This window comes from Clytia hemisphaerica, unplaced genomic scaffold, assembly GCF_902728285.1.
Source record: "Clytia hemisphaerica strain Z4C2 unplaced genomic scaffold, Clytia hemisphaerica genome assembly, whole genome shotgun sequence".
Classification (NCBI taxonomy): Eukaryota; Metazoa; Cnidaria; class Hydrozoa; order Leptothecata; family Clytiidae; genus Clytia; species Clytia hemisphaerica.
This window is the reverse complement of record NW_027103247.1, coordinates 769,226-782,149: the sequence shown is the minus strand read 5'-3', so window position 1 is coordinate 782,149 and position 12,924 is coordinate 769,226. Positions and strand designations below refer to the sequence as shown.

The following is a 12,924-nucleotide window of genomic DNA, read 5'->3' as shown; positions in this document are numbered from 1 at the left end:
TAACTAACGAACACGGGTTAATTTATAGGACCTCCACCCCACCGGGGTAGGTCCAAAAATGGTGGAGGTTTCGCCGAAATTCAACAAGGATAGATAAAAATTTTGGCTCTCAACGGTAAAAAATAATAATATTTCTCGCAGTAAATTCTACGAAGACGTCTCTCCTATTCACTTATATACATAATTATCATCGTAATTTGGATTCGAAAACCTAGAGTACAACAAATATTTGAATAAAAATACAGTTGAAATTCTCTAACTCGACGTTCTACCGTTCGATATTATTCCTTATTATATATATTCGATGAAAATCAAACCCATTGAAAATCGAATTGGAGAGCGTCTTTATTTCGAGCATAACACCAATCATCGCTCATAAAAGTACTTACTTATATGTGCCTTCAGGGCATGCAATTTCAATGGTAGTTCCTTGCGGACAGTAGAAACCAGGGGCGCAAAGTCTTCCCCAACTGACACCTTCGACCGGGTTTCCATATATCGCATTCTTGAAACATATGAAACCGGCAAAGCATTCTCCTGCAAAAAAAGTTTGAAATAATGTAAAGCTAACAAACTGTGTATTATTATAGTACACCTTGTGGTATTTGAAATAACTTTTAGTCTGGAAGTCATTTATTATTGACGTCAATCTTCCCAGACAATCAAGGATAACAAAATTTGCAATGATTTTAGACTGTTTGATTCTTTAAAAAATAGCCTCGCATGTTTGGTAAATTCTGATGAACTGCAATCTTTCAAATATCACCCTAAACTCCAAATTTTTAAGTTTATAAATAATTAAATCTCATATTGTGTTGAAAAGAGCTTGGAGTAAGGCGAAAAAGGCTTAACCGAATGAAGAAAAATAATAAAGGGATGAAAAAGTAGTTTACCTGATGGTAGAATAGAGCTCGTTCCACAAAACTTGCCTGGCGGGCAATCAAGACAATCTTCTAATTTGGAGCGGTGAGTCTGATTATTGTAAGTCCCTGCGGGGCAGCTAGTTGGTACCTCGCTCCCTTCGGGGCAGTAAGAGCCAGCAGTGCACGGCTTGTTGTCCAACATCTGAGTTGTCTCACAGTAGCGACCAGGTGGACAAGGATCACAGCTACCTTTTGCTTCCGTTGGTTGATAGGTTCCAACTTGGCACGGAATCTGTTGTGAAGAGCCGCGGGGCGCATAGAAACCGGGCTGGGCAATATGTTGCTTAGAGCTGACAGCACCAGAGGTACAGTAATGACCTTCATCGCAAGGACCATCAGGGGATGGTCCCCGCGCATTTGCACAAAAATACCCTGGATCACAACTCCGGCAGTCTTTCTCATTAATAGCTCCTGAAGTGTTGGAATAGGTACCAGGTGGACAGGGATCAGATTGCCAGCTACCAGGATTACAGTATCCACCAGCAGGACACAAGCTCCCTGTTTTCCCATCTGTAGGAGTTTCAGTATAAGCACCACCCGTACAGATGTAACCAGCATCGCACAGTCCTCTTGTTGTTGCTAGACCTTGAGAATCGCAATATCTAAAATTAAAGAAATGAGAGTATCTTTGTGACGCAAGATAACTAAAAATCATCAAAATGAAACGTTCGCGTATTACTAATTCAAAATAATGAAAAGGAAGAAAATACCAAAGACAAATATTCCGTGAATAAGCACCTACCTTCCTTTATCACATAGTGTACAATTCTCCCGATAGTGGAGCCTCTCACTAGGACCGTAAGCTCCAATCGGGCAAGGCGACGGTGTGAAAGAGTCTGGTGGACAGTAGTATCCCATCGGACACGGGTTTGGTTCTGCAGTTCCTGTAGGACAGTAATGACCTACGGGACACGCTACACAGCTTTCGATATTCGGCGTTCCGACAACGTTTGTATAAGTTGATTTCGGGCATGGCACTTGTTGGACACCGTAAGAGCCGATAAGAAGGGTCGAGACCCCGTCTGTGATGTTTGTTGGACAATAGTAACCCTTGTCGCACTGTAGAGTTGGAGTGATCGTTCTTTCATGGCAATAAAAACCAGCCGTGCAAGGTTGACATACCGACAAAGCGTCACCACTTTCGTCAGGGTTAAAGGTTCCAACCGGACACGGTACTTGACGATCTGTTGCTTCAACACAGTAATGTCCTTTCGCACAGTTCGTGGCTTCTGAGACGTCTCTTAGACCACCGAAACAGAATTTTCCTTTGGGGCATTTCTTGTTTTGGAGCATGTCTGCTTCAGTTGTGGTGACGTTGTCGCAGTAATAACCTTTTGGGCAAGACTAGAAATAAAAAGAAATGTTGAGATAAAATATAAATAATGAAATGGATGTATTGTGAGCAAACTTTTAAAGGTTCAGATACCAAAAAGAACATAAAACCTCGTTTCATATTACCTTAAGAGCGTCAGAGAAAAGGTCCAAGATTCTTTTAAAGAAACCATGGTCGAAAACTTGGTCAAAAAACTATCGATTTTAGCGTTTGGATACTTGTAGAACTTGTTGAACGGGGTTAAAAATCGAGCCTGAAACTATTGCTACAGAAATAACTGCTAAAAGAAGTTGCATCTAAAATGTGACGTAATTGTGAATATACCAGCTTTTATGTGTTCTCTCGAGTAAAATTTCAAATGTTCAAATTGAAGAAAAATAAATTTATAAAATCATATTTTTACCTGACACACTGATTGGCCAGGTTTTGTGTAAAACCCAAGGCCACATTGTTTGGGGACGATAGTTGCATTCAAGCAATAATGACCAGCTGGGCAATCGAGGCAATCATTCTGATATCCTCCAGCTTCACCTTCTGTCTGATTTGAAGTGACGTTGAAACCATAAGGCATGTAAGTTCCAATAGGGCATTCATATGGCTGAACTGTCCCTTTTTCACAGAAATATCCCATTGGACAATCTTTGCATTGAGCTTGTTCGAATTTCCCATAGTCTGGGTTATACGTTCGATTAGCGCACGGGAATTCTTCCGCGAATTTTGTATTTGCAGGGCAGTAGTGTCCCGGCGGGCAAAGATGGGTGGTCGATTCACCGCCCAAACAGTAACGGGTGGCTTCGCACGTCGTACATTGTCCAGCTTCCCAGAGAGTTGAACTGGTAGTGTAGGTTCCAGGTGGACACGGAAAATTGGTTGGTGAAGAGGTTCCTGATAATGAAATCAATTGTAAACGTTTCAAAGATTGTGGTGTAAATATAGCCAGATCATGAAAATAAATATAAGGTAAAATTGAAAACACCACAGCTGGAAGCTGCGAGATGAATTCGAAATGTTTCGCCTTTTGAGCTAATTAGAATACCATTAAACACCTTAAAACACCATTTAACGAGTATTCAGGAGTATATCTTAATGATGAATTGTATACTGCTTTGCAGTTAAATATTACACAATGATCTCATTATGTAGAATTTGTTCGAAACCTAGAAAGAAAAAAACGTTTACCTTCTGGACAGTAATGGCCTGGTTTACACGGTTGCCAATGGAGACGCGGAAATCCAGTGCCCCATCCACACGAGAAACTTCTGGGACAAGATAAACATTGCTCAGCCATTTGTAGATTGGTTTCATTGGTGTAGGTTCCAGGCAAACACTTGAAGTCATCACTGCTGACTGTACCTGCTGGACAATAATGTCCAACTTCGCACGCATCTCTAGAGTAGTTTAAACCAGGGACTGGGCAGGCCCGTCCAGGGTCACATGGTTTACAGTTTAACTTATGTCCGGCTTTAGTTTCGTTGTTATAGCTACCGGGCGGACAAGGCGTCGGGCTAATAGTTGGTTCTTGTTTACTACCGTCCGGGCAGTAATGTCCTGTTGGGCAATCGATACACTGAGTGGGGTTATCCAAACCCGATGTACCCGAATAAGTTCCGATCGGGCAAGCATATGATGTAGAATCGCCCGTTTTGATTGGACAGTAATAACCTTTCGGACATTCGGCAGGTGTGCTTGTTCCTTGAATACAGTATTTCGTAGCTGGGCAATCGAGGCAATCTGTTAGACTTGTTTTGTTTGTCTCTGAATTATAACTACCCACTGGACATGGGAACTGCGTCTTGTACTGAGTCGCGGGTGGACAATAATAACCAGCTTCACAAACAAATTTCTCATAGTCAATAACACCAGGTCCTGGACAGTAATATCCAGCTGGGCAATAGAGACAATCGGCAAGACTTGTTGATCCATTCTTATTGTTGTAGGTACCACGTGGACAAGCGGTGAATGTTTTGCCATCGCTGCAATAACCACCAAATGGACAGATACCTGTTCACAAATTTTTAATAAGAAATCAAAGGTTAGATTTAAGGGACACAAGCTTTTGTCAAAAACAAAAAGAAAATTCCCTTAGAAGATAGATTCAGATTAATGAAATATGAAACAGTTATTTTTTAGCACGTTATTCTTAGTTTACACATAGACCGTTTTAAAAACTGAGATAATATTAGCTAAAAACCAAAACATGATAGGGATGACGTTAGTCCACAAAATGGCTTTCTTCGTGATTATTGTTATAATGAAACATTAAAGCTTTTTTCTATTGGTTAGAAATGACGTTATTCACAAAATTAGCCAATCCAATTTCGTTTTTGTACTTTGTTAGTTAAAACCGCAGAGTGTAACCATAAAATGAAAGCTTACCGGAAGCAGGGCGTGGACTAACGGATCCAGAAACACATTGGTATCCAGGGTCACACGAGCGACATACAACCCAGCCACTGTATGAGTAAGTACCATGCTCACAAATATTCGGATCTGGAAATGGATCAGAAAAAATACAGTTAAATCAATGTAAGAGTTTATGGCATTCAACAAAATTGAATACATGGAATGGTATTAGTAAAATAGAAAACGTCTGAGGAATTAATAGAGGGAGAATACAGCAAAGATAATAAACAAGAATCATTTTGTTAGTTTTGAATTGATTTGAATTGCTTTGTTTTTTGTTGCAAAGGAGAAAATCCTGAAGGTATTTAAAGAATCAGAAATTGAGAGTTATACATAATAATCCTAAGTATTTAACAAATCCACAATTAGGCTTTAAAATATTGTATGCTTTAAAAAACTGATGTTTAAAACCATCTTGAACAAAACACAAACCTGTAGGATCAGAACATTCATATCCGGCCTCACATTGAGTGCAATTTGTTTTTTCACCCAAAGAAAAATATCCAGTTTGGCAATTGATTGGTCTTGATGATGGCGTCGGACAGTATTTACCAGTCGGACAAACTGTACACGCTTGCTGTTTTCCCAAAGAATAACGACCTGGTGAACATGGGGTCCTATGTTTAATGAAGAAAAAATATGCTTGGATACACTGTATATGATTTTTGTTTATCCAAAGAGTAACAGCCTAGTGAGTATGGGGTCCTATGAAAAAAACTATAAGCAGTGATTTTTTTTCTTAAATAATGAGCCCTAATGAATAAGAAGGTCTTAAAAGAAAGCCGCAGACACTACGCAAATAAATCACTTACACTAAATTCTGATCAGTTTGAGGGCATTCATGACCAGTGGGGCAGAAGGTACATTTGGAAGAGTTTGATGTTGAGTAGGTCCCTGGCTGACATTCGATCTCCTCCTTGACATTGGTTTTCGGGCAGTAACTATAATTGAGGATGTGTGATTAAACTAAAAATCCATTAGATTTCAATTGATAGTAACTGTCGTATACGATATTCCATTGTGGATTTTTCTACATGTTGGCTTTTACAGGTACAATAGAATGAAAATATATTATATACATATATTAAATGGAGACTCGAACCTACTTATAAGAAGAAAAGTTTTATGTTCCCTTCAGTTTACTATTCATTTGAAGAAATTTCCTTAACTCAAACATATTTGTGCTACCCTTGTGTTTTCAAGTTATGGAGAATCCACTGTATAATAAATTTACCATTCCATTAACTCTAAAACATCAAGACTGTAGTCTAATAAAAAGTATAGAATGCAAGAAATAAGGACAAACTAAACAACGAAAGAAGAAAAGTGACAACAACAAAAAAAAACACTTACAATCCAGCAGTGCACGGGGTACATTCTGTTTTCATCGCTTCAGAATACCATCCAGGAGAACAAGCAATCAAGGCATTGGAAGACTTATTGGGGCAAGCGTAACCAGCGGGGCAATTCATACAGCTGATAGCACCACCAGTAGCATATTGACCATCAGCACAAGGGCTTGGAGCTTGATCAGTTGTAGGGCATTCGTAACCTGCGGGGCAGGGAGTACATTCTGATGCCCCTACTCCTGAAGTATAGCCAGGTGGACATTTAAGAGTGGATGCAGATCTAAAAGATTGACAAACTCATTGCAAGTTGATGAAAGATAACGGGGGAAATACAAGTTGGAAAATTTAAGACTGAATTTTGAATTCTGAGTTTATCTAAATACCCTCGTTGGAAAGAAAGAAAGAAATGATTTTCCTGAAAAATGAAATTCTTGATATCAAATGCTGAAATTGTTTCGGTAAGGTTCCATATTTAAAAAAAAATCGATACCATATTTCCTCTAATATTAAAGGGACATAAAGTACTGGCAGGCGAAATTTGTAAACAAACCGTATGCAGCAGAATACAAAATCAAAACAAATGTCACATGTCAAAATAAAAAATATAAACAAATATGGCTGATTTTGATTTTTTCAATGGTTTTATAAGTTTGTTTTCGACACATGATTTTAATTGTCCTCTTTAGCGACACGTTGTTCGCGCAATGTTTACATTTTACTACTTTTATGTCCCTTTAAACGCCACTCTCTAATAAGCACATCACCTGAATATTGAGTTTTGAAATAACAGTGGCTCCTAATAACGCTGCAAATTCAATGTGTCGCTTATTAGCTGCAGTAATTCTTTGCTTGCTTTATTTCTTTTAACCTAAGGATGGTAGCATAAAGTCTAAAGGAACTTAAAATATAAATTCATACGTACACAGTGGATGGGCAGTAACTGCCTTTTGGACATGCAGTACAGGTCAAAACTCCAGACAGAGAGAAACTACCAGCAGCACAAGGTGTTATACTCGAAGGGTCTGATGGATTGGAACATGAGAATCCAGCAGGACACGGTGAACATGAACTTGAACCTTCTGCACTCAATGTTCCTAGAATGTAAAGATGGTAAAATAAAATCAATATTTGTAGACATTGATTAGGGTGAATCAAAGCCACATGGCCTAACACAACAGTATTTTTTAAGCAAAATTAGTTTTGTATTTTTACAACTTATCCACAAATATGTTATCTTAATTATCTTAAAATATCCTTGAATAAAGTAAAAAACTAAAAACTGAAAGAATGACAATATCTAACCTTCTTGACATGCTACAGGTGCTGCACCAGGGTCTTCACAAGAATGGGCCCCAGGGCATTTATTGCATTCAAGATCTGTTGGCAAGTGTCTATAAGTCCCTGTAGGACATGGAATGGGCATTGAACCATTGTTTGGACAGTAGAATCCCAATAGGCAAGCATCGCAGGTTATGGCTCCAGCAAGTGACCATTGCCCATTGGGACATTTTGACATGACATCTGATGGGGAAGGACATTGATAACCTGCTAAACATGTTTGACAAGTGGTTAAATCATCGTTAAGGTATTGCCCACTCTTGCACGGAACTGGTAATTGGTCTCTTGAGGTACATGCTTTTCCTTCACTTCTAGTTGGACAGGTGATACAATCCAGATCTTTAAAAAAAATGTTTTTTATATTTGTGGACAATTATCAAAATGAAAATGAATGGACTATACATGATCTAATCTTCAATTGAATGAATCTTTAATATGAAACTCCTTTATGTTATGAAATTTCAGTATTACTATTCTTACTTTTTGGAATTGTAGTTTTAGTGTAATTTTTTAATGAAATATTCAAAAAACTTTTGTGACCTACCATTGTTTGTACTATATGTTCCACTGGGACATTGTTCTATCCTTTCTCTGTTGGGACATTTATAGCCTGCTGAACAAACTTGACATTTTGTTGCAAATCCAGTTGAATATGTTGCTAGAAAAGAGGGTCCATATTTCAATAAATTCTAAAAGTTGATATGAAACTTATCAACAAATTTGTGATCACTATATGTGTGTCAAGGTTAACTATTATGACATAAAACATAATACAAGAGATAATGCGAGATTAAAGCATAGGAAATCATACCTGCAGAGCATGCTATAGGGGTTGCAGCTGATGAAGGACATTCAAATCCAGCTGGGCACATTGTGCAATTTGAAGATGCCCCTCCAAGGGAGTACATCCCGTTTGGACATGGAATTGGTGAATATCTAAAAAATTAAATTGATTCTGTTGAAAACCATGTTTAATCATACATAAAATTTGTGGAACTAATGAAGAGGGAATATTATGTAATACTGTTGCTTTAGACTATTTACAGCAGTGTTCTTAAATAAAAAAGTTCAAATGGAAAAGAATACAATAGAGTATCAACAATCAATCAACTGTCACCATCCTATATCCAAGGGATGATGACTGAAATTTAACATTATGCTCAAGCTGAAGAAAAGTTTACAGTAACAATATACTTACAAAGGACTTGGGCAATAATACCCAGGATCACACGGTACACATCCTGTTCCATTACTAAATGCTTTTGTTCCTGATTCACATAAAGTGCATATCCATTCACCAAGATTTGAAAAATAACCTTGTGGACAAGGTTGAGGATCTTGAGCAGGATCAATACAGGATTTTCCAGCAGGACATATAAGACAAATGGATGATTCACTAGTACTGTAATTCCCTGTTCCACACGGGAGACATTCCATAACACCAGGTGGGCTGTATGTTCCTGCTTGGCAAATCTCCGAGCCGTTTCTGTTAGCACAACTGCGCCCTGCCTCACATAATTTGCAGCTTATCTGTCTTTCAGCATTTGTATAGTATCCGTTCTCACAAATAATAGGATCCGACATCCCCATAATGGGACATTTATAGCCAGCAGGACAAGCGATACATGATTCATCGTTAATTCTTGAATATTCACCAGCAGTACACATGACTGGAGGAGCTCCATTACTACAGTGATGCCCATTCGGGCATGTGGTACATGTTATATTGCCTTGAGAGCTATATGTTCCACTTGGGCATTTGATTGGCTTGTCTGAGGGTACTCCACAGCTGTAACCTTGAGGACAAATTTCACAAGATGTACTTCCAGATGAATTCGAATAGTAGCCATTGGGGCATGGTTTCGGAAGCTCTCCTCTTTCAGGGCAGTAGAATCCAGCAGGGCATTCCTAAAAAAGTATATACCATTATATAAATCATAATTAAGTTGCAGTTAGCTTGGATTTTGTGTTGGTTTTGTACTCAAATTACTTACAGCCCCTCTAAGTAATTCCATGTGACCACGGACGACGGCAGCGGAGAGGAATATTTAAAGAGGAAGTAAAGCAGCTCATATAAAATAACAAAAATACACTGATGCATTATAAGTATACAGTAAGTGTATACTAGCTTTTTCTTGTCATTGTTTTGATGCCGGAGTCAGCTGGGATTTTTAATTTCAAACACAACATTGTGTAAAGGAAGAGGTCTATAACATTAGGCAAACACAATGGTCTTTTCAATTAACAAATTACTACAGCATACATTGTCCTCAGTTAGTACAAATAGGGTGAATTATTTTGTTTTTAGGCAACAGCTGTATTGTAAAAGACAAATCAATTAGATGACATTGGGCTTGTTCACAATGGCTTGATTTTCTGTCTTGATACAATCATCAAACGCTTATCATATGATTATCTTTTTGCCTGTGTGACGCAGAAAAGAGAAAATCCTCTTTTTGGTGGTCAATGGTCAAACAGCCTTTTTCATGCTTTATTGTCATTATTATTATACTGTTATGTATTTTCAAGAAAAAGCAGCAGGAACAACTCAGAGAAGTATATAATAAAAGCAGAGAATTTATATATAGAGGTGGGATCTTATTTTATTAAATAAAATCTAAGGTAAAACAAAAAAGTAATATTTTTTTAGGCTTTTTGCTAAACATGATGTCATGTTGAATAATAAAAAACTCTAGCACTAAAAAAATAACTTATTAATGCACAATTATAATAATAAGTGTGCACTAATTTTTCTATTGTCATTGTTTTTATGCTTGAGTTTTTAAATATTCAACATTTACATAGTGACAGTTAGTCACATTAGCGCCCCCTAAGGCTCTGCGAAAACGCTTTATTAATTATTATTTACTTAACTTGCAAGTAAAGTAGAAAAAGAAGAATTTGAAGCAAAGAAAAAGATCTACAGGGGAGAATACACCCACCTAGATTGGCGCACAGCCGGATAGGCTATTTCTTGGAAATTTTGCCTGACCTCAAACAGTGACCAATCATGTGCGGAATTATTTTTACTTCAGCCTGTAATCCATGGCTAACAACACAGGGGACTATCTTGAAAATTAAATTACATATTTTGGTTGGTTATTTAGCTGGCTACTGCTCATAGCGTCAGCCAGGCAGAAATTAGGTCCCCCCTGAGTTTTAAGTCCTCCCAAAGATTCATGAAATTTTTGGTAGCCCCCAGGGTTTTCTACCCTCAACACTTTTAAAAGTCTGCTCATGAGACTTTTCTGCTTCATGAGCCCCCAAGTTAAATGATGAGATTTCAGCTACCCCCAAATATTTGAAACATCTTTAGCCCCCACCTATTTTTGGCTTTTTTGATGGTGTAGCCCCCACCCAAATAGCAGGGGGCTGACGCTATGTGCATATTTTATTTTTGCAAGCTTTCAATAATCGTATGGAAGAACGTGACAATCTATTGACTCAGTTCCACATATTGATTATTCCCCCAATTTGGGCTGGAAATTATCTGCTCCGTATTGTGGAAATAAAACCCTAATACTCGAGCTAATACTTTATAGAATGTTGTGTGAGAAGATTCACAGCGTTATCCTGTGCTAATTTGAGAGAATGTTGGTGTGCCAATTGAAACAAAACTGATTTACAGGTAATATCTAATTTCCTACTGCATCCACTGAAGTGTGGAGCAATTAGTTATGCATGTGTTGACTGTCGCGTTCGCCTACTAAAGGATGGTATCCTAATTCAATTATCTTGGGAACTCATCCTTGTTGTTGCCCAGTTTGCAGAGTATAGCAGAAATCATCTAGATCTCGGGGGCAAAGATTGCTTACTTTTCAAGAGCAGGAGCAAAATTTTGATAATATCTACATTTGAGGGGCAAAATTATTGAAAACTGGCTAATCTCACCAGTCTTTCTGGTTTTTTTGTGGTGGGAAACAGATCTCAGGTGTAGAGTTTTGATGTTGGAAATTTTCCTTGGGGGCAACCATGACATGCTCTGAAAAGCTGGTTGTTGCAACGACACCCTGTAAAAAACTATTGTTGTTATTACTGAAAGCTTGATTCCCTAGTGTGACTAACTGCCTGATTAGCAAAAGGTCTGTAGTACAAGATTTTACTGACGAAACAATAACCCTGCCTGTTGGCGCACCCTGCTTACTACAGAAACACCGCACAAAAAATGTCTGTTGTTTTGCTTGAAGAAACATTTTATAATCAACACGGGACACGAAAAGTATGTCCAGTGTTAAAACTTCCCCTTTTTACGTGTCAGGTATTGAAAATTCTGGCAATGGAACACGAGACAAGTATAGTTGTGTTCTTCGTTCAGCGTAAATAAATTTAAATGATACTTTTTTGGCACTGTACAAAAACACTGGAAGGCCAGGTAAAGATAGATTTATGATGACATCATTTTGTTTACAGGATAAATTACAATAGAGTGTGCTCATTTGAGCTGGCAATTTCAAACAAAATGTAAACAACTGATGATGTCATCAGAAAATCCCATCTAGACAGTAGAGAAAACCATAAACTTTGGAACTTGTTGAAATCAGGATAGAAACTTACCTTGCATGCAGATTGAGAAGATTCTTTGACTTTGTCATTGTAAAATCCAAAATCACAAGGTATCGAAGAATTACGAGAACCAGGACAGCTAAAATTCAAGAAATAAACTTTAACTTTGAAAATCAAGATGCCATTTTATTTTGAAGCACTTTCGCTTTCGCTTTGTTTACATTAGAATTCTCCGGAATAAGATTTTACAGACCATCCCGTGTGTTTCGCTTTGGGAGAACTAACAATTTACAGACCGACGAAATATGGTTATTACAACAATATAAAGCACAAAATTCACTATATTTTGATAAAAAAACCCAAAAGAAGCTTCAAACACTGAAAATATACAAAAATAATCTCTACATATATCCCTCGCATCACAAACAGAGTATAATTCTAAATTGAGACAAAAGATGATTTCTGGTCAGTAATTTGAATGATCATTATTGGGTCTGTGATTACCCACGAGCGCGGAGAAAATGTTGATGATAAAAATATTCAAAAGTGAGAAACCTCGAAAAAAGCCTCAAACTTATCCAATTTCCTAAACATATAAACATTGAAACTTACTAATGTCCAGTAGGGCAATCAAAGCATGCCCAAGTTCCGTTGAAATTTGTAAAGAATGTTCCAGGATCGCATCCTGACAAGACTGTTTCAGTGCAGTTACATGACGCTAAAATCAAAACAAAGTGAAATCGTATCACAACCACTACATAACTTTTCAGGTTCGAGAATTTTAATATCTTAGTAAGAATTATAACCTACCTGCTTCTGTTGATTGTAGATGAGTTAGAGTATAAAAAATCACCAAAATGTAGAAATATATCCGCACTTTTTCCTCCATTTTTTTAGAAAACAAAGTTTATTGATAATTTCTCATTCCAAAATATTTTGATCAACACCATTCGTCACTTTGTTACAAAATAATCATTAATGTTTCTTCCAAATAAATCTTTAATTATTCCTATATTTTATATATCGTATGTAAGTTTATTACTATACAGCTTTTTCACCTTTCTTTTATTTCTAT

General features: G+C 37.4%; 1 protein-coding gene across 1 annotated transcript in view; it reads right to left on the bottom strand.

Annotated features, from left to right (window-relative positions):
- The window catches only part of LOC136818193 (uncharacterized), a 56,217-nt gene extending 43,293 nt beyond the window's left edge, over window positions 1–12,924 (bottom strand). The window contains 17 exon segments of the mRNA XM_067074589.1: window positions 390–537; window positions 894–1,525; window positions 1,666–2,267; window positions 2,660–3,141; window positions 3,436–4,257; window positions 4,633–4,746; window positions 5,092–5,276; window positions 5,472–5,600; window positions 6,013–6,288; window positions 6,931–7,102; window positions 7,311–7,685; window positions 7,891–8,004; window positions 8,158–8,282; window positions 8,545–9,254; window positions 11,901–11,988; window positions 12,462–12,567; window positions 12,660–12,924. Of these exon segments, the coding sequence (XP_066930690.1) occupies window positions 390–537; window positions 894–1,525; window positions 1,666–2,267; window positions 2,660–3,141; window positions 3,436–4,257; window positions 4,633–4,746; window positions 5,092–5,276; window positions 5,472–5,600; window positions 6,013–6,288; window positions 6,931–7,102; window positions 7,311–7,685; window positions 7,891–8,004; window positions 8,158–8,282; window positions 8,545–9,254; window positions 11,901–11,988; window positions 12,462–12,567; window positions 12,660–12,738 (5,159 nt within the window). The 5' untranslated portion in view covers window positions 12,739–12,924.